Here is a 23,164-nt window from a genome sequence, read left to right as displayed (position 1 = left end):
TTTGGTTGCTCAGGCTTACCCTTAAATCATTAGAAATGATTTCTAAAGTACAGTGACACCCCCAACACTGCATACAAACAAAGGTTGTGCAAACGTGCACACAACTTGTGTAAGAGCAGCCATCTCAAAATGGTTGAACATTTTTCCATTTAAAAAATATAAACCCTAAGTATTCAGCTTTTTTCATTAAGTCAGTCCTCCTCCTTTGAAGAAATGTGTGGTCTTCCACCAATTCAAAGAAAAATCAAGTTTCCATTAAAAAAAAAAATCTCAGATTTTCAACTGAAACCCTTCAGTTAAAGTAACAGTTTCTGTTATCATTTATATACTACCATTGCAAAAACCCTTGCTTACTACTGCTATTCTGCTTCACAACAGAGACATAGGAAAATGCTTGGGAATTGGGATTCACTTTTCTCTTGACAAGCTGAGCCTACATAGGATCCCAGCTTTGTAACCTCTGCCAAAAGAGCGCAGTATCCCAGTTTGTAGCTTCCATGGCTACCTGCTGCCTTCTCCATATGAAATTCCTTCCCCGGGCATTCAGCACCAGAGGTAACTCCTCTGTAATTCAGTGAGAGGTACCAGCACCAGAATGAGCTACATAACCTTATATCCAGCTAATTTGTAAATACACTTTACCCAACTGAAAAAAAGGAGTATCTAATTTTGCTTATAGATTTGTAGAAATGAATCTATGTTGGTAGAAGGTTGAATTATTAATTTCTGTTTTCACTAGACTTTCTGTCCCCATTTTAGACAGGAATCCATATAATCATTTTAATAATGGAGATGGAATGCATTTCTTAAATACAAGTATTTGTATTTGAGGCTTTGAGCAACCTGATCTAGTGGAAGGTGTCCCTGCTGATGGCAGGGGGGTTGGAACTAGATGATCTTTAAGGTCCCTTCCAACCCAAACCATTCTGTGATTCTATGATTCTATTTAAGATTTCTTTCTGGTCCAGTGCTTTTGAAGGTATCCACAGAGAAAAGAAAGGCTGGATTCTGTTGAAAAAAGAGGAGAGAGAAGCAACATTCTCCAAGTTGTTACAAAAGGAGAGGAAATATGGGGGAGTGAAAATTTCCTGCCTTCTTTTCTCCAGAGTTATGCCAGAATCTGCTATAGTTTTTGGGAGTGCAAAACAAACAAAAGTGGATTTTTAGGATGGAAAGAAAAGTTTAAAAAAGAAACAAAATCCACAGGGAAACTATTTCCCTCCCCAAAGGCATTAGCTAGGACCCTAAGGAACATTCGAAAACATGCTCAGGGCTATACATTTAATTTAAGCCAATGTCACTGAAAGATCAAGTGAATACAATTCATTTACTGCACCCGATATAAACAGCACATAATAATGTATTTTTCCTAGAGGAGAGTTCAAAAGCGTGGTGTATGAAGATAACAGTGTGACCATCACAAAATCCAATATATTCACAGATACAGCCCCCAAGTCTTGCCCAGCTTTTGACTGATGTGGTTATTCCTGTGGACCACATCCTTTACACACTCATGCTGCTTTACACAGACTCTGTGCACCACTATTTCCCACTCATGGTTGGTAACAGGAATATTGGAACCATCTAAATCAGTTGAACTTCTATGCAACTGAAGGAACTGTGGTTAGATGCCCACAGAGTCTGTCTGGAATATTCCTCCTACCCCTTCACCCCCTCAGACTACATACATAAAAGAACTGGGCAGTGGGAGACAGAATAACTCCCAGTTGTCTGCAGATTGCTGTCCAAAGTATGAGCACTAAAAGAGTTAAGCTCTATTTTTTTTGCACTACTCTTAAAAAACCACCTGATTTTAGAGACCGCCTAGTACGGTAAAGTATTGAAGGGTACAACAGAGATGACATTTTGAGAAACAGGACTAATTTTCAAGTTTCCATAAAAGGGTAGTTTTTCTATTAGATGATGAAACTAAACCTCTAGCAACAGGAGTAAGAACTACTCATTTGTGGTAGATGTGGACTTGATTTGCCAAGTACTTAAGCACACGACAAGCTTTAAAAGTGAATAGGCTCATTTATTTCAGCTTTACCCATCCACTCAGAATAACAGATAATAAAATATTAAAACTTGAAAAAGGGTTGAATATCTTGTTGAATTGGAGCATGAATAATGAAGTTGTGAAATAATTCAGTCCTACCTGAAACAAAACAGAGATTCAAGGGAAAGAAATAGCTTTTCCCTTTTTCATTAAGCCACATTTCAAATAATTTTTGTCTCTTCCAAAGCTTTTTCATCATTCTGTGCTCAGCTATGCGAACAAAGAGATGAACACAGGCCAAGGAATATTTTTCTTATTCAAATATAAACTAAATACATTCTTTTGACTTGGAAGACAGTGTATCCTGCTCCAAAAAACAAAGTTTACATACTATAGAAAAACATATTCCACACCTCAACAATAAAAAAATTGGCGGAGGGTGAGGAAGAAGGCATATACAGTAGAATACAGAAAATATAACCTCAAAATCCTATTTTCATAGAAAGAGATGGATGTTCTAACAGACATTTTTCTTAAAAAGACGTCAATGAATTTAAAAGCTACATATTTGCCAGACCTGCACATTATTCTTGATCACATCACCATGCCAGTCATTTCAGATGGCATATGGGATTAATGGTAATAGGTTAGAACAAGATCAACTGTCATAATCTATTTCCCATATTAGGATGTGTCCTGGTTTTTGCTAGGGTAGGGTTAATTTTCTTCTTAGTAGCTAGAAACTGCTGTGTTTTGGTTTCAGTGGGGATTGTTATGAGAACAATGTTGATACCTACAAGGAAACTATGCTTGGGCAGTTTGCAAGAGCAGAGGACTGGAAGGGGGGTGGGGGGAGAAGAAAAGCGTAGTAGTCAGTAAAACCCAGAATTGACAGTTGGATATGTCAACAAGATATTCCATATCATATGGATAGTATATTAACTGGGACTGACTGGAAAAGGGGGGGATTCTCTCAGGAATTACTGGGGCTCACTTCTCTGGGATTGCAATTTCGGGTTCCTTTTTGCTCCTCTGGGATCGTTATCAGCAGGTGGTGAGCTACTGTACTCTGCATAACTCAGATATATATAATTGTTATCATTGTTATTATTATTATTACTATTTTATTTTACTCTAATTATTAAATTGTTCTTATCTTAACCTACAAGTCTCCTCACCTTTACCCCTCCAATTCTCTCCCTGATTCCCTCAGTAGGAGGGGGAAGGGGGCAGGGGCCTGCGAGTGGCTGTGTCTTGTTTGGCTGCCAGCTAAGTTGAACCAACACAGGATGCAAACCACAGCACAAGTGTCACAGCAGAAACAAGTACATCATCTGTATTTATTCAATAATTTATTAATGCAATAAGTACATCACTGAACCTGACACTGCAGTATTAGGTCACTCTTTCATCTTAGAGATAAAAAGCTACTTTTAAAAAAACTGCTTCACAACCCCCACGCTTTGGAGGTTTTTTTGTTGTTCTTGTTTTTGGATGTTGGTTGTTTTGTTTGGTTTTTGGGGTTTTTTAATACATATAGACAGTATACAGTATATTATATAAAGTTTCACCAGTTTTTCCCAAAACTGAAACTCCGAAACTTATTCTTTAACTACACTATGCTCTGTCTACCTGTGCTCCAGCCATCAAGGGTGCTTCTGAAATTATAAGTAAAACCAGTTGATATTCATTTCACTGTCAGAAGAAATGCCTGTCTTACTCAATACAAATAGCTATAAGCACCTACTTGAAATATACAGTTCATCATCTAGACCTGTTTCTATCAGGAACAGATGGAGGTAAGGTGATTAATTTTCTTCATTTTGATGGAAAGAACAAACACTTTCCTAGACAGCCATAACACCTCAAACCACTTAAAAATAATGAGTATTAAAATGCAATTTTCTCTACAGAAGAGTTAAGTAAGGACACTTACAACTTTTTTTTATTATATATTATAGCCTACCTATATTATCAAATGATTAGTCTTTCATTCTCCTGTAAGTACCCTAGATACTATTAATCTATTTATAGATCATCTAAATTAGTCATTTCACCAAGACAAATCACCAAATTGAGATTCCTAAAATATCTTCCTTTTTCATCCTCACTAATTGTGAAATGAGTAATATAAATTCTCAAAATTCCATCTATGTGTAAAGTATAGTAAAGGATTAAACACTTCTCTGAAGTATTACACATGGCATTTCCTTTTCCTAGGCAATACTAAGACACACAAACATAACTGTACATTATATTGTACATGCTGGATATGATGTCAGGCATGTGGCAGTTAGAAATTATGCTGGCAAGGTTTTCAAGACAGATATTTACCACCTGTACCCATCACCCTTCACTTTAGGTCCTGGTTTCAAGTGAGAGGGGTAATACTACACTATGACATTACAAGAAGAGACATGTACAATCCCATAACCATTACCATGTACTTCTCTTAAAACACTTCCCACTGCAGGCTTAGCCATACTGGTTTATCAGTGGATATCTCACAAGAGTCCAGATTCTCTAGTCCCAAACACTAATGAACAAAGAACCCAATAAAAAAATTCCTTTATTATTCTGATCATTAATCAAATATACCTCCAAACAAGCAGGAAAATACAAGCATCCTTGACCACACGGCAGCTATTTCAGGAGGGTGAGGCAGGTTGTCTCCTGAGGAAATGGCAATGTCTGCTCTTCTGTCTCTGCTTTAGAAGGGAAACCACTACAGAGAGGGTAACTGGCACACAAACATTTCAAATTCCATCCAAAACCTAACAGCTCAATTTTTATTGTGGTTCTCCCACAATTTTTTCAGCATTTACCTTCTAAGGAAACATTTGTGATTTTTCCTCATTCCACCAGAAAGGAAGTGATTACAAAATCTCTGCAAGTTTTCCTCTTGCTCACTAAATTTATTTTCATATCCAGTTTTTAAGATTCATTATAGCCAACTTTAAAATGCCAAAAGGCATTAAACTTGTCAGTGCCTATAAATAATGGCAAATTCATGCTAAAGTATATTTACATATCAATTACTTAGGACTCAATACTACACATGCTCTTGAAAAATACATTACTCTTGATTGTAAATCAAGACAATTCAATTATGCATTTTAAATGCATAATTGTCCTCACATTTTCATAAATATTGGCAATATGCTATCAGTCTCTAAAAATGCTTCAATGAAATGAAAGAATGCCTTTCCAATACTTTAAGTGCTCTAAAAGATGACTAGTCATTTCTCATTCATTTCTACAAAACTGTAAAGACACATTAGAAGAAATCTTTGTTAAAGTTCTATTAGTCTATATTTTCTCACCAATGCAGCACTAAAAAACGTGTGGAAACTCCTAAATTACTTCTATAAACTCAAATTCTACAGTCTCTATAAACGAACTATGAGTTGTTCCAATACTCTTGGCTAAAGGCAAAGCATTTGCACAAATTTCTGAGGCAGAAAATACAATACGCCTTTGTCAACTTCTCCCACCTTCACAACATATTTCTGTGCTCTAATAGGTCTTTTCTACTCTCCAAACTGTCATCCTATGATAGTAATCTTAAACTCTGACACGCTTTGAAAGCCAAGGCATTAGTGCCCATATAAATCTACTAATCACAGTTTTAATTTTAAGGTTGTTCTCTGAAAAAGGGAAAAAAAGCCTCCAGTTCACTCACTGGCCCCAAGGCAGGATCCATTCTTCCTGAAAGACCCTGGATAAATTTTTATTTAATTAGTTCTTAAAAACTTGCTGTGCTGGACAGCCCATGAGTTCCTAAAATAAATTGCTACAGGACTCAACTACCTTTTTTGCTGGACAATTTTCAGAACAGCTAACCCTAAATTCTTTGCTACATTTAAACCTTACTACTTCTTGCCTTACCGAGCAGACATTGACCTGAAACACTGGGCAGATTACCCAGGTTAACCAAAGGTTTCCTTCACCTTTTTGTGTCTGGTTCCTCTTTTATCACAAGTCTTTTGTATATTTTAAATTAGAGAAAGAGATATTCTCTCCCCACGTGTTTAAACACCCCCAAGGCAAAAGGGATGTTCTCTCCACACACTATTAAGATGCGGCTTCCAAAAACTACGTAGTATTCTTCAGTGATTAGACATTGTCTTACACAAATGCCCAAACTGCAACACAAACCCAACAGGTTTATTGATTACTACTTTCTTTTTTAAAATTTAATATTTCACTTCTACAAAAACAATGCTGAGTACAAAGCTGCCAACAGGATAGGGCTATGTAATATCTTTTATTATTTCCATAGCACTTAATTTCTTTAATGAACTATATAATTTTTGGTCAGTGTTGAGAGCAGTCATCTATGGTAGATGGGTATTAAAACCCACAGTTCACAGAAAGGAGGAAAAACAGAACAGTCAAAGTCTGAACTTTCAAAAGCATCCACTAAATTCAGTTGCCACCATTTTCAGACACTCAGCTGGAGCTATAAAGGACTATGCAGAGGTGTCAGCACTGCACTTGTGGAACACTACACTAACACTAACTACTAACACACAGGTATTTTTCACTACAATAACTTTTCAGACACAATTTTTGGAGTACTCAAACCAGCATATGATGCTTCACCCTCTTGTGTGAATCAGAAGAACACAGAAGGCATAAAGACTTTTCATGCTGTGTAAAGAAGAGCTGGGTAATGAAGTGTGTAAAGGGTGCATGCTACTTCAATGAGAAAGCAAAAACATTTCTAACGACTATGTAAGAAGAGGGTTCCCTCTTCTTATTATCTGAAATGACATGTGACCTGACAATTCAAACAAATCCAGTGCTAACACTCTATTATATGTCCATAACTGAACGCTATTTACATTTTCATTTTTTTCTTCAACGTTATACACACACTGACACAGGCTGCATGTGTGATAGAGAAGGTTATTTGATCCTACTGATTTATGGTTTTGCATTATTATAATGCTGAGAAATTCACCTCTGACAATTACGTCAGTTAAATGCAGAACATGCATGACAAACTATTCACAACCAGCCTACAGTCTAACTAGGATAAAGCTCACTATCACAGCAAGTGTGACTATTCTAATTTTTATATTTTTAAAACCTCTAAACACTATTTTATTTATGACTTTTAAAGCTTAATAGTCTCCTTCCCACTCTCCAAAGCACCCTTCTCTCACACTGCACAAAATTTCCAGGACTAACAGCAATAATAATTCTCATCAGTTGGCAAAGGCAGCCCTAAAAGAAATTAAAACGAGCTGGTTCTTTGTTTCTGGTGTTGCCTTTAATGTTCAAGCTGCAACTCTTCCTCTTAGTCAAGACAGACTTGATAGTCTTGACTGACTGGCATGACTAATACTGCAAGAGACATTCTGCAGATCACATTAAACAGCTGTGCAAACTGCCTGCTCTCACAACGCCACTGCTGACATTATTTTTATTTGATGTGATTATAATGTCTCAGTGCCCAATTCTGGATCAGGGACACCATGTGACAGTATTCCCCTCTTCTTCTGCCACTCTCTTTTCTCCCAGACTGTTTGAAACGTTGCCTCAGAGGCCAGGCTGCAGGGAGTAATTGGTTGGGAACAGAATAGGCACCTGGCAACCTCCAAGAAGTTTATCTGCCAAAATCCCTTTTTGGCTCAGACTTTGTAATCCACCAGTGAAACACTAGGCACAGACTCACTGAATAAGACAGATTTTTGCACAACTTCCAGGACAAAACTCTCAGCTATATAGTCAAGGTAGAAACTATACTCAAAAGAGCCTTTTCCCCTAAAATTGGGAGCAGGTCTTTGCTTAAAGTTGCAGTGTGACAGCAAACAATCCAGTACCACCCTGACCTAGTCACTACACGCCAAACTGCCCCAATGTTTGCAGACTTTCTGAATTGTCTTAACTGAAATAGCTCACACAATCCTGAACTAATTAACCTAAAATAAAGACCAAATAAATTAGACAAGGTAACCTTATTTTTATTTCTGAAATCTGAGAAAAGAATTCAAAATCTTTCCTCTTGGTATAATGTTATCCTTTCTGCTGCCACATAACGGACTGCAATGTTAAGAAAACCAATATTAAAAATCCCTCAAGCCAAAAGGATAAATCGCCGATAATGTCTTGTATAATAAGGATGGATAAACTGTATTACTTTCACAGTAAGCACAGTTGGAAAATAAGTGAGTTGCAAAATTATGATTTAATGATACCCTCTTTCAGAATTCTGTTCACTCTCTCAGATGCCTGGAAAATAAAAGTCCCAAGGCCTCTGCTTCACACGTAACTTACTTTTCCCATCACTGAGGTGGACAGAAAGATGCATCTGACATAAGCAAACAGGCAAAGTGACCGGAATAAGAATGCTAATTGCATATTAATAAAACAATAATCTGAATTTGGACTAAAGAATAGCTGAAAGAAAAAAAAAAGCAAAACCAAATTAAGTTTTGTGTGTGTTTGACATTAATTATTCCTGGATATGAGTTAAGAGATGTCAATATGGAATATTTTTTCTACAGAGATGTTTGTCAATCTGTCAATAGTATTCTGCTTACATGGCAAACAAACACTTGTTAAAATCAATTGATTTAATAAGTCCTTAGTCATATCATCAATGACAGGCTTCAATAAAGGTTGTCAAAGGAGCTTTAGGGGTAAAAGGAGAACAAGAACAACAAAAAATTTTGGCCTTTAACAGCCCATATTAATGGAAAGTGTTACTTTCTATTAGGATTCAACTGTTCAGTTCAGTACTAGAGTCAGTCAATGGTAAGGGATGTAGCCAAAAGCCTGAGGAAAGGCTATGCAGTCCTACAGCTGGGTCACATCTCAAGTACACATACCATTTATGTCAGCATTAACGGACAACTTTCCTATATATCAGCAACCTATACAATAATTTTTTTTACCAAGACAGTATGGGAGAAAAACACAGAGGATGTGACTTGCCTCAGGTAGTAGGTGAGATGCTTCTGGCCTTTGCCTAATCATAGTCACAAAATACATCTCACCAAGAGCCTCATCATTATGGGCTCTCATACTCACTAGGGTCTTCAAAAACACGATTCAGTCAGTCTGACATCTGAAACCTGATGCTGACTCTCTGCAATGTGTATAAAAAAGCTGAAACAAAAACCTGCAGGAATTTAGAAGCATCAGATGTGAAACAACTCCAAGCTAAAGCAGAAGGCAGAGATGGCAACCAAGCTTCAGTGCCCTGGACAGCAGATTTATTGACAAGACTGTTTTTTTTCAGCTCTAGTCTTTCCAAAACCTAATTGAATCCTACAAACAGTCATCATATGTTAAATATAACAGTCCTGGTCTTCAGCATGAATAAAAACAAGCACCTGTTGAGCATGATGCAAGAGTACTCAAAGATGAGGATTTCAGTGAGGACGGTTGAAACAGCACTTCATACACGTAGAGAAAACTCAGGCATCACTCAGAACCCCCGCAATATCAAAGGAAACAACCTCTTCTATTTGACTGTGGGACAAAGAGAAGCAATGAAGCAGTGTGAACACCCATAATCAAGGCATCTTCCACTTTCCTGTTACTACTTGAAAATAGGCAACATGGTTAATTTTCAGCCAAAACAGATGCACAGCACAAATCAGAAGCAAGACAGGCAGGAAAGGGGGAAGGTGGGGAAGAGTCTGGAAATTAGATGGTGAAAAGAAAGGAATTCAGAACCATTGCAATGAACTGTCTGACCTAGGAAGTACTGTATACAGCAGACTCCAAACAAGACCAGCACAGTATAAAAGGGTCACTGACTCCAGCGACAGCATTTCCATCTAAAAGCCAGTGGGTGACCTTTTCCAAAAAAAAAAAAAAAACTTTTTTTTTTTTTTAAAAGACTTATAGACACTGACCACAGCCAGATTAAACCAGCAACAAATCAGCCAAGATCTTCATTTTTCTCAAAAACAGTATTTCCCAGCTTCATTAAATCAAATCATGGCATACCTGCATTTTTTTGCTTTAACACAAAACAGAAATTTTAAAGACAACTAAAGAACGAGAAAGATCTATTTCAAAGTGCAGTTGGACATTTCCTTTTAGAAGATTTCTTTTGCAATGTCCTTAGCACTGCCAGTGACATATTTCAGTGCAACTAAAAGACAGTGCTTCTCCCTATTACAGTCCTGCAGACTTGTTTGTTTGTTTGTTTAGTCATTCTTCAGAGGTTCAACATTGTTTGGAGACATTTACAACAATTAATTGCCCATCAAGTTCCCAAGAGCAAATTTTTATCTTCTCAAACAAGGTGGGCATCAGGTTAAAGGTTACAGGGAAATGACTGACCAGATACAAACTGTGAATGGTGCATTAGCCATAATGACTCTAAGGATTGAAACCTACTATCAGCTAAGAAAAGAGAGGATTCATTACTGTATATTAATAAGTTAATGGACATGGTGGATGAGGAGAGGAAAAAACAGACATTTATTATCTTTTCTTAAAAGAATGAAAAAAAACATGATTTTTTTTTAAATAGCTAGTAAACTCATATTAATATTCAACTGCAGAACAGTAAGAAAAACAAGAGTTTTGATGTTAGGCTGGTATAACTGCTACAGTCTCCTATTATGTACCAGGATATCAGCATATCTTCACTAATCCTAATTTAATCTCCTACCTAATACTTCATCAGTTACTATTAAGAGACGTTTTTCACCTGATGTCATGTGGAACTGAAACAGTATTACTGATGGTCACAGTGACATAAAATAAAGGTTAAATCAGTCAAATTGAAAGGGCTGACAAGAAACAAGTCAGAAGTGATTCACTTAAAACGTGGCAAGCCTCTCAGGAATAAGAGCTGTGGTATGACTGGTCACGTGCAGGGGTAGGCTCAAAAGAACTAATGATAGTAACTTAAAAATGGGCAACACCATTAAATCTCAATAAAACCCACAATGTCCGTGGCCAACAATGGTGTCACTTACATATGTGCATCCAAATCTGCTATGGACTACATTCCCTGGAGCAGACAGCATTCAGAAGCACCCTCTTTCCCCTGCACCATACCACCTAAGAGTCTGGTGGGACTCTAAGCAGTCATCCTCCCTCTTTTTCCCCAGAGTGTAATAAAGAGAACAAAAGGAGAATGCAATGGATTTGTCCTGTGATTCTTCCTGTGAATGGAGAAAAGATCAGAAGAGGCATTCAAAAGAAGAGAGGAGGCAACAAATCAAAGAGGAATGAGTTGTGTGGCATATAGGCTACAGCATTCTGCATCTGTGGCCAGTCAAAGCCAGGAATGGCACAGCTACAGTTTTCCATAGACAGCAGCATAAATTACTGTTTCAGGTCCTTTCCATGCTACCTTTTACACTGCCCCACTGTCTCAATTCACACAGTTTCACTGGCCCTGGCATAAGCAGCTTGTGTTAAGCAGTAATATATAAGCAGAATACATAGTACAAGAAGGAGATGTTTGTAAGTCAAATGTTGGGCATACATATGTTACGTAGTTGAGATCTACTGAAATGTCTTTTTGTTTTAAAATTGTTTAAACTCAGTAAGTTTCATCACCAAAATTAATACCTGCTGTTTGTGCTGTAGCAGACAGAAGCTGTTTAGCATAGTGATAATCAGCTAAGTTGTGTATTTAAGACTTTACTGCACCTGCTTCTCCAGCACTAATGCAAGTTTCAGAACTAAATTACATCTCAGCCAAACCTTGATCATCATACGAAGCACGCACTTCAGAGCAACTCAAACACACACAAACAAATCTTTGTGTAATGTCCAGAGAATAGCTAAAACTCACACAAATGAGGACAAGCATAACAGTGCCTACTAGCATCAGACAATAAGGAAATATCAGGTTTTCTAGCATGAATCTCAAGTCCCATCCTGCCTCCCTTCTGCCTCAGGCAAGGTATCTTGCTTCTCTACTTCTCCTGGTCTGTGTTCTTTTAGGCATATTAATGACTTGAAGCTTTTAAGATCCCTAAGTAAAAGGAAACAACCAGTTCTCTTCCTGTGGGTCTTGGTAAGAACATAAACTTAGACCTCTACAAACAAAAGGTGAGCATGACCCAGGTCTACAGGAGTGCAAAATGATCCAGGAAGAATTTTTTAAATATCACAGATGGCTGTCTCCAGTACAGTTGAACTGTCAAGGTAGTACATGCCTTTAAAACATGCAAGGAGAGTTACAACTGCAAGGTGTTTACAGTATGAAGTTGACCTGAACTTATTTTGTACTGTAAATTTTCTTCCTGATTTAGCCTTAAAATTTTGCTGCAAACAACATCCCCCTCCTCTGTTTGAAAAGTCACAACATTTTGTCACTTACTGCTGCACGGGGTATACAATTACAGTGATGCAATCTTCACAGGAATGGGATATTTAGAGAAGTTAATATCACAATCAACATAAAGAAAATGGACGGAAGCACAGACAAAAAGAGACAAAGGAGATAAAGCCAGATCCACAAAAAGAAGCAAAGTGTTGAAAGTGGGACTTCAGTAGAGATGCTTAGGTGCAGGAGATGGAAAAGATGATCAAAGCCCTTCGACAGATTTTCGTTAATAAAAAAAAAAAAATCTACAGTAAGTTAAGTTCTGGCGACACACAAAAGCATAACTCCGCATTGGCAGGGATGGTCAGCTGGCTCCGCTCCAATGCCTACGCCTGATCAATATTCTCTCAGTAGAATATTCTACTTCTGTCTGCAAAAGGGACCAATGACCTCAGCATGCTAACATGCATCTCTAGAAATAACTTCTACTCAATACACACAGACTAATGTCTTCTCATGTTGTTCAAAAAGAAAAGAGCAACTGCACCTCCATCTGCAAAAGGAAGCGTCAGAACATACCAGGCTACAACTCCAGCCTGTGAATGTTAATTAAACACAGACTATCCTGCAGAGCAGAATCAGATCTTTTAGAAAACTCCATCTTAAAAGAGTACAAATCAGCCTTCAGAATAAGCAAATTGCTTAATTCTCATTTTCCTTTTCACTCTACTGTGGCAATACAACTGTTAGGACTAAGATTTGAAGTATCTAAGCTTCTCCAGAAATTCCACTTTAGGACCCAGATGTTCAAAATTCAGCACGGCAATGCCCAGCGTTACCATACCTGCATTCTGCGTTGAATTGCCTTGAGAAAGCACCCACTCAAGATTGACAACAAACCTGAGTGTGGATCAGGAACTGAATAGTCAGTCCAGTGGTTCACAGTGAAATTATTTTCCCCTTGGATCACCCCTTTAGTAACTCATCCTCAACGCTCACATTATCTGTATTTTTCAGCAAACTATTCATAGTCCTGTAACACAGCTGTATTGCTGCATGGGGAAGCTTCTAGTCCCAAATCCACCTTTTTTTACCTTTGGATCAGCAGTCAGCAGCTTGAATGCTTGATACACTTGTGCTTCTTTCACACCTCCACCGAGATCCAAGAAGTTGGCTGGCTTTCCACCGTTCAAGGATATTATATCACATGTTGCCATTGCAAGTCCAGCTCCGTTGACTGTAATTGTAAACATCAAGGGCTTATATTGCACATAAAAGCATATAAGATTTGTGAAAAGGCTTAAAGTGCATCAGCACAACCACATAACGTGGCTCAAAACACTACATAAGTATTTATTTCTAAATAGGTCAGTACCTATTCAAGGATACTCAATGCAACACTAATTAAAAATCTGGTACATACGCACCGTTTAGGTTTCTTTACGACTGTATTAATTTTAGGACTTAGATATGCATCTTCCCTTAAGCATGTATGAGCACTGGAACAGGAACTGTGGAAATGCAAAAACTTCTGATTCAGGAAAAAAAAAAAAGAGACACAAGAACACGAGAACTTCTGGGAATAGTGATCACATCATGAGGCAAATTGCCTCCCATCATTCTGATAGGAGTAGATGATGCTTTGTATAATTGTAAAACAGATGACTAAATTTTAGGGGCAGATGACAGATGGTTCCTGAAACTGCCTTTTCTTTTGTGTTTGTACCAGTCCAGAAGCATTCCCATGGGCACAAACCTCCTCTAAGCGAGGAAAAGTAGAGGTGAATTCTTTGTCCCCATTAAGTTGCTCCTGCTGGACAAAGTAAGGCTTCCATGTCACCTGTAATTCCACAGCAGCATCCAATACAAAGAAGCTGTAGTGTTGACAGTTATTGTTTGGCTTTTTTTTTTTAATTGAGATTAAAATCTCACTGCCACTTATTGAATCAACTGCAACACTTTATCAGTATCTTCTAGATTTGTGGTTAGAGTACACATCAAAGCAATGTAAATAATGGACATTTTCTAAAACCAGCCATTTCACCAAGCTGAGATAAAATGACTAATTCAATTAGATTCGTAATAAAACGTGGTACAGGCTAAAAGAATTTGTACAAAATGAGAATTATTTAGAGTATAGCTGACTTTTTTTACTTATCTCTTCTAAACACAAGAGTAATTTCTGTTCTACAGAAACTTTAGGAAAATAAGAAACTGGTATTTTACTTTTAACAACTAAGCAGCTTTTTTAGCAGCTTTCCTTAAAGGGAAATGGAATTCAATATTCATTTGGAAATGGAAATATCATGTTTTTACACACACACTTTTGCAGGGCTTTCTGAGTAACAGAGTCTCATTTTTGAAAGTTAATCATCAAATTTTGATGACTTTTCTTGTTTTGTTTTAATTAGTGGAAAGACCAATTGCATCAGCTTAAAAATTCAGCACATAGAAACCCCACAGGCTTCTCCCTTAGCCTGTCTTCCCTCTGACATCACACGTGCCCTGCCTGTTTGCTGCTGTGGACTTCACCACAGTTTCAAACACAATTTTAGTTTCATTCCTGCAAGAACTTGTGGAAGTGAAGACAACCTCAGCAAAATAGAATGAAATAATGTCAAGGGTGGATTGAATATCAGAATGTAAACAAAGTCTATACACTGAACAAGTATGAATTTGTCTTCAAAATGTCTTTTGGATTTATTTGTTCTTACCAAAGCAAGCAATATTTCCATCCAGTCCTATATATTTTAAGTCATATTTGGCAGCTTCGTTCTCTATAGGCTCATTTTCAGATTTGTCATCCATGGCAAATATTTCTTTTTGCCTAAATTCTGCATTGTCATCGAAGTTTATCTTGGCATCAAAACAAACAACTAAAGAAAAAAATATAAAACAACATACAGGTATTTAGAGATTAAGGTTAGAGCTTGTGAAACATTTCACCAAGTGCTACAGCAGGGAGAAGAGGATTGCTTAGGGACTGATGCTGCTTCAACGTACGATCAGCTGAAGTTCTAACATTGAGTCCAGTAAAGAAGGGTAAGTTTTCCTCAATTCCTATATTGAGAAAAGGTACAGCAAGCGTCTCAAAACTACACAGTTTGGGTTTTCTTGTTTGAGATTTCTGACCTTGCTTGTGGTTTTTGTGGTTTTTCTAAATGCATTTGATTTGTAACCAATACCAGATTAAATTAAAACAGAATCAAATTTAGTTTCAGTGACTGCAGTTTCATAAAACTATTCATGAGTGTTTGTGTATAATAAATCATTCCGAGTTTAGATCTTACCCTTTCAACCATCATGTGGGAATCTGCCAAAAGGAGAAATGTCTGAAGTTTATAATCTGCTTCTAATATACTAGAGTTGCTTTAATTCTTTTCAACAATGAACTATGACCTGTACCATTTTTCTTCAAGCTTTCAGTTCCTTAAATTGCTAGAACAACTCAAAACTAGAGTAAAACTGCAGTTGCAGAGCTCCGTTTACCTTAGCCATGAACATCCTCAATGTCACATTAATAGAATCTCATTTCTGCAGAACATTCATCTTTAACAAAGGCCATGCTGTACAAAGTAACTGGAAAAACACCTATTAATATTTATCAAACCATTTTCACCATCAAAAGCACATTGCTACATGCACGATAGATTATACAAATGAATTTTTCTTCTAAACAAATATCAAAGAAAGCTCCAACACTTATATTCAATGAAGTATTTCTGTTGTTTTTGCTAGCAGTATAGGATTTTTGTCATCTGCCAATTCAACAGCTTACACTGAGAGCAAACAAAACAAAAAAATCCAAACAAATTGGCAGTGACAGGCTTCTGACCCAATAGTGTTAAAGAATTCGCTACAAAATTAAACAAAAGGAAATACACACAACAATGTATTTTCTTATGGAAATTCACACCAAGTGAAAATCACAAAACACAGCAAGAAATAAATCCATCTTAACTGTTACTTTGACAGGAATAATGGTCTTCATACAGAGACTTATATTTTATCATTAGAAATAACTGCATTAAGCTACTCAAATGTTCTTCCATTTGTTTTATCTTTATTCTTCTTTAAGACATTTCAGATGGAGAAACTGCTAGCAAAAATGAAATAAGCACAGGAAGACTTTGTGTATGTCTGCTAGTAAAATGGCTTTCACAGCTTGAAACCCACTCTGTTTCTGCTCCTCAGCTTCCTGGATGTGAAACACATAGGGAAAAACCTTGGAGAAAACAGCATAAAAACTCCTACCATCCCTCAAATTAAGCCCTGCTCACTAAATCTGCACAGCCATTCCAGAAAAGCTAAGTTGGCAACTTATCCAAATCAATGCCTTTTTTCCACTGTGCCACCTCACAGTACTCCAGCAAGGATACAAAGTTAGTACCACCATGGCTCTTTAGGACCTTTTAGGACTACCAGTTTTGTCTCCTCTCATATCCCAACTGTGCTCTCCTTCACTTGCCCTATTCCTCTATCAATGTCCCCTCTGTGTTGGTAACCAGCCAGATATGTCCTCAGCACCACAATGATGCCCCTGTTCTGTTCTCTGACTGCACTGTCTCTGCCCTTCTCAATTCTCAGTGTCCACACACAAGTCTACAGTGTCCACTCACTAATACCCAAGACATACTTGAAAGTCTTCCTTGCAGGATTAGAAGGTTGAGATGATGTAAGTACTGAATCAGGGATTTTGTCCTTTGCTCTGCCAAAATAACAGAATAGTAAAATACTTCTATACTAGTAGAAGTATTTCTACTGGTCATCTGACCCATAACAGAATAGTAAAATACTTCTATACTAGTCATCTGACCTAGTTTTGAACCAGCAAGTGTGAAGACCAGAACAGTCTAGACCTGGTACAAAGAGTTCACCTCAAGCTCACTTCTCTGCCTAATAGAAGGCAATTGTCACAGATGTCCCAATTTCTGACATCTGATTGAGCATAAGGACTACTGAATACCTTCCATACTGCTCTGTAGTGTTAAGGTATCTTGGTTGGTCATTCTATTAAAAAATTATTTCAACAAGTTTGAAGGAAGGAAATATTGTTTTTACAATATCAGTGGTCTTGAACCCACAAAATAAACCTGGTAAGTATAGCAGTCCTAGCAGACAAACATACCAATGAATTTGTTTCAAAGTGAACATCATAATCGGCAAGAAAATTCCAGCAGTTTTTGTTGCACCTATTTCAAAGGTCCCATTCATCCTCAAAAGGCCAGAAGTGTCACGTGCTGCACACTGCTACAACCTGAAAAATCCAGACCATTCATTTTACAAGGCCCTGTATCGTTGTTCTACTTTAACTTCACTGTGCAACACAAAATGAAAATGTCCTCACCTCATTCCCAACTGTTTTTAATGAAGCCAATTGATCTACTTAAATGGTAGGGAAGAACAAGAGTCTATTGGGTTCTGAAGGAAAATTGTCCATTTCCATTTAAAATACAGCCTACAGTAGAACTACCCTGGTGAACAGCAGGGCTTTTTGTCTCTCTCCCCTAGTACACATTTTGCAAATTGCATGAGAACCAATGGAGCTACAGTTAGTTGCTAAGAATTGGACTTTACGTTTATTAAGCTGAGTGAGGTTTACAATGCAGAAACTATTGATTCAGTGTGCACGTTATTATGGTACTTCAAATGAGCTGGAAACCTGAGCGTGCAGTGCTGTGAAAGATTCCCAAATGAAAACAGATAAAGCATTTGGTGGGAACCATTCTCATGAGGCAGACTCTATCCAGAGAGCTAAAGGGTTCTGGTGGCAAGAACACCAAAAATCCCAACCAAGAAGGAATTAGAAAAAGGTCAGGAAAAAAGGGTTCTAAAACCAAAATGCATACATTTAGGTCATAAATATGTTCTAACTTAGTTCGACCTAAAATCAGCTCATTATGAAAAAAAACCCCCCAAAAACCATACATTTGATCATTATTACCATTGTCTCTGAATTAACCTCATATACTTTAACAGACGAGATATTCTTTTTTGTATTTGTTTTTAAAATGTCACTTTACAATAGAACATTTTAGTGTCCCAGAGCCCTTCTTATAACAAAGAGCAGCACTTTATAAGATGCATCAATAAAATGGGGTGGGGTGTGATTTCTTTTACATCTTTTAGAGCTTCTTCAGAGTATGCTACCAGCAGAATTTTCCTTTTAAGCTGTGGACAATTCTCTGCCAATTCCTTCACATTTGGTTTGTTAATAAAAAGGGAAAAACAAGGCTGGACAATTGGAAGAGACTACATAGTTTCTAGCCACAATTCAGCTTTTAAATTCCTGGCCAACTGAGCCAAAACTATGGATTTTTATTGAAAAGCTGTTTACTTTACAAACTAGCTGTGGGCACATTAAAAGTACCTTTAAAATGCTAATTCTTTCAACTGGTATGGACTCCTCTGAGTTGCTCATGGTCTTAACTGACATAGCAGTGATCTTCTTCCAGAATTGCAATTAAGCAGCCACATTCCTAATGTCTGATAAAATGGGTAAAAGCTTTCTCTTTCCTTTTTCTAATTTCCACTTTAAACTGTAGGCATATCTTACACAGTTGGTTAAAAACTGGAATTGTCTTTCTTGAGTATTCTTTATCAATGTTTGCCAAGAAACACCCACTAGCACTTCCCAACATCAAAGACTTCTCTCAAATCACAAAATGATACTACTTTAGGTAGGGCCTCTACTAGGAAGTCACTTGTGCTTGTGAACCGCAGCCTGTGACTATGAAGTCTCAGCTCCCCTACTTCTCACCTTGATCTATGAAAATTAAAGAAAAGAAATAAAAAGGGCAGAGGCATGAAAACTGTAAAATACTGGCATTAGGAATGAATGTGAGGGTAGAAATAGTCTGCCATCAAAAGAATCAGCGAGGTGGTAACTAGGATCCACTTGGATCAGCCCTACTGTATTTCAATATACCCAAGTCAACTTTATTCCCTCTCCTCTTTTGTCCAGGTTAATTGGACAATAATGACAAGTGGGAGGAAGGGTTTCAGCTGGAAAACCAACTACTAGGATGACATGAAAGTTAACCCAGCTCCTTTTATTTACCCTGTACCTTCTTAGCCCTGTATTCATGGTGGAAGCAGATCAATTATCCTTTTTATTCCCAAATGATGTAGTTAAGTGTCCATTCCAGCTGGAAATTCTGCTGCCCTCTTGTAGGGTGCAGAGTCATGCATTTGGTATTTTAACTTACCCATATATTTACAAACGTAAAATAACCAAGTTTCTTTTTGCACAATCTCAGGAATTCTAGCAACATCAACAACAAAATATCCAAGACAAAACAAAACCAAGAAAAACTCAACTTTGTACAAAGAGCAGAAGAGCAGAAAATGTTGCTGTTTCCCACCAAGCACAACATGTAGAAGCCAATACTTCCAGCACTTGGAAGAAATAACAAAAGGTATTGAAATGTAAAATCTGCCATGGGAATATTTATGAATGTTGCTTAAATTACAATACAAAATGAAATTAATGCAAAGCTGCTGCTACAGCCTTCTATGCAATTTAATTTATAGTTTCCATAAATAAAGAATTATAATGCATTCATTTGTTTCCTTCAATTTCTTACCTTGCCCTTCTGGAGTTTCACCAAAGGGATTCACTTCAACCTGAGTGGCATCAATTTTCAAGAAAAGATTATACAGCTTCTTAATTTGATCTGCTGCCTAAATTTGATCAAGTGATTTACAATTACCACACAGAAAAATAAAAGTTAATGTTTTCAAGGCAAAGGTAAAACATTATTGATTATTTTTAATGTATTAAATTGCACACTACCTCTACATAATTACTGCTTTTATTTCTGTTTTCTTAAACATATTTATATAGTATCTAAAATAGCTATAATGTCGCATTATGATACTGCATAACATTTAGCAAATGTGAATTTAAAGACTACATGGACCGGAGATTTTCTACAAAATAAACAGCACAATGACTATGATGAAATTACTATGACGAGTTTAATTTGAAAAGCTCTTAACAGTTCATAATGACATATTCTCTGGTATGCTAAGATCTAAGTTGCATTCACATTAACTAGTCCAAATTCAGCAAATGTAAAGCAGTATGTGCACATTAGTGACTTTAGAAAAATATACATTTCTATTTCCCACATCAGTCTGAAATGTTTTCTCGAAGAAATTATGTCAGAAACATGCTTGTTCACTCTTTACAACATACTCTTGCTTGCTCCTTATTGTTCCTCACCATCTATCTCTGTGACTGGTTCTCTGGCCAAAATATTGTGACTGACTATGAACTTCCAAGTCTTTTGTTCCTATAACATTCTTCCATTAACAGGAAAACTTAAACAGCAGCAACAGTGAATGTGCATAAAAAAATTCCCTTTGGTTCATTACACACTGGCAAGCTATTAGCTGAAATAAGTTTGCAGATGAAGAAATGCACTAATACGGAACCACTCAAATTTATTCCTTCATTACTGATCAGTTAACTGAAGTACACAAACCAAAAATACTTGTGATCTCTTCTAATAAGCAAAGTAAATGAGAGTAAAAGAATGGAAGTTGGCCTTCTCACATGACATTCATAAGAAAGAAAACATTATGACTGGAAAGGCTCAACCCCAACACTGCATTACATCAGGGAGAACATGGTGAGGGATGTCCCTGTCTCCCTCTAATCAGTGCTGGCAAGGTTGCACCTGCAGTGCCGTGTCCAGTTTTGGGACCAACACGTCTAAGACTCTGTAGAGAGTTACAGTTTGGAAGCAGCATACAAATTGCTTACTCATTAAGTCTTCCCTGCTCAAAAGTCATGAGCTGAAGCATTCTCAGTGGTTTTAACTTAAAAAGAAATATCAGTTATAAATCTGCACCCACCAAAGCAGCAGTTTCCTTGGCATGGATGCTCTGGTTGACAAATGATCCTAGTATCACGTAGGTAAGACCATCAACAGTGACACCAGAGAGGAATGTGCAACCCCACATTGATTCTGGGCAACCTGAAAAGCTGTTGTTGCCCTAGTACACTGCTGTAATTTTAACACATAACCCAGAATTCCTTAACTTTTATTAAAGACTTCTCCATCTTTCAGAACCTCTCTGAATCAGGCAGCTTAATGTCAACATTTCTTTTTCTCATGGTCTACAAGCACTGAGCCTCTTTGAGGCAAAGCATAAAATCCCAGCCTAGAAAAAGTGAATTTATAAGTAAATACTAGGATTTGTCTGAATAAAAACTGTCCCTAAGCTTCAGTAAATTCCTTTGAGTTGACAGCACAAGGAAAGAAAAGCATTCACTGCGGCATTATTTAAATGTATTGTTGAAAAGTCCATATATTGCTTTTAATTATTAAGTACGAGAACTCTTCAAGGGTTGAAAGGTTCCACATAATCATTCCTCCTCATTAGGTATACAGTTAAATCTTCAAATGTGTGTTAATCAACCTAATGATTATGCACTTGTTAATTGCACAGTTGGGATAGAAAATAATTAAAACTGCTGAATTAAAAATAAAGGAGTTCTACAAAAATGACAGTTTGATACTAAAGAAAAAAAAAACAGGCAAAAGTAGCTTAAACAAGCTTTCACTTCTCTACAAAATGATTCATAAAGGCAAAATGTCTTGCATATTTGTGTACAATGTGGAATTCCAATATATATAGATAAGAGATACTAAAAGACAACAAGCTTGCAGTCTTGTGGTTTTGAGTTGAAGATTTTTTTTTAAAAAAAGAAAAAAAAAAGGCTTCAATTGTAAAGAAAGATACACTTACACACTTTTACTTCTCTGCATATTAAGGGACAAATTTTCCCCCAAAAGTTCTAACTATGTAAGTCACTGAGCTCCAATGGCATTCCAATGAAATAAAAATAATCCCACATGTTGTAACAGCACGTTATCATCAATTGCTTCAAAGACCAGGGACTTTCACTTTGGAAAAATAAGGAACTTACTCAAATTGCTAAAGCCTGATGACAATTATATAGGTTCCATTTAGCATTTAAAATGTCAAGATGGTCCTGATCTAATGAACAATCAGCCTTTCATGTCTATTTGAGAGCATTCATCATATAGCTGAGCTAAAATGTCTTCAGTAAAAACTAAGGGAGCAGAGTCAAGTTACCTGCTGTTGCAAAGGTCCTTTGAATCCCAAATTTTTTGCCATCTGCAACGCCTGACAATCCTTTACACCTTCAAAAATATCTATTTCCTCCTGTAACAATAACAAGCATAAATATGAGTAAATATTCAATCTGAATGGAGATTTATAACTTCAAAAGGAAAACACTTAGTATACATTTGCAAATTAGTAATTAAAGTATGGCTGTTTGCCAAAGTTCTCTGAGACTGAGGCTATAGAAGCTGCCTATAGGGTATGTTATAATTACCACACCAACTATGAAACAGTCCTTCCAAAAAATATATAATTCTTCAGGGTGGCATGCTGACAAGACAATGTGACACCAGTTTTCACTTTTAATTACTGTACAGATGGCGTTGACGAATATTTAGTCTGTTAATTTTTATGACATCTTCTGGAATATTTTCAAGGCAATGGAGTCACTGCCCAGTAACACTGTGAAGTTTATATAATTTTGAAATGCACATTAAATATTTTTACAATTTTTCTAATAATTATACTTGATTGTATCAATTATTTTCCCAGATGAATAACTTGTCTACTCATTATCATGCCATAGTAACATAAAAAAATTCTTAAATGAAGTCATCATGAAGAGAGAAATTACAAAAGTTGGACTTCAGATGTAAAAGTCATCCAGGTACAAAAAATAATTAACAACTCCATCAATTAGAAAAAAACAACCACAGAAACAATAGCCATATTGGCACTGACCCACGTGTGAAAAGAATGTGTACCTCCCTCAAAGTGAAACTCACTCATAAAATTCAGATATTAAGTTT

General features: G+C 36.8%; 1 protein-coding gene across 1 annotated transcript in view; it reads right to left on the bottom strand.

Annotated features, from left to right (window-relative positions):
- SUCLG2 (succinate-CoA ligase GDP-forming subunit beta) overlaps positions 1-23,164 on the bottom strand; it is a 99,980-nt gene that overhangs the window by 40,704 nt on the left and 36,112 nt on the right. Inside the window, exons 5-8 of the mRNA XM_029086613.1 lie at positions 22,365-22,454; positions 19,841-19,937; positions 14,969-15,130; positions 13,349-13,491 (exon numbers count right to left, since the gene is read on the bottom strand). Coding sequence (XP_028942446.1) covers positions 13,349-13,491; positions 14,969-15,130; positions 19,841-19,937; positions 22,365-22,454 — 492 coding nt within the window. The remainder of the gene's footprint in view (positions 1-13,348; positions 13,492-14,968; positions 15,131-19,840; positions 19,938-22,364; positions 22,455-23,164) is intronic.

The sequence above is a fragment of the Antrostomus carolinensis genome, unplaced genomic scaffold (genome assembly GCF_000700745.2).
Source record: "Antrostomus carolinensis isolate BGI_N321 unplaced genomic scaffold, ASM70074v2 scaffold15818, whole genome shotgun sequence".
NCBI lineage: Eukaryota > Metazoa > Chordata > Aves > Caprimulgiformes > Caprimulgidae > Antrostomus > Antrostomus carolinensis.
This window is presented reverse-complemented; position numbering and strand designations above follow the sequence as displayed.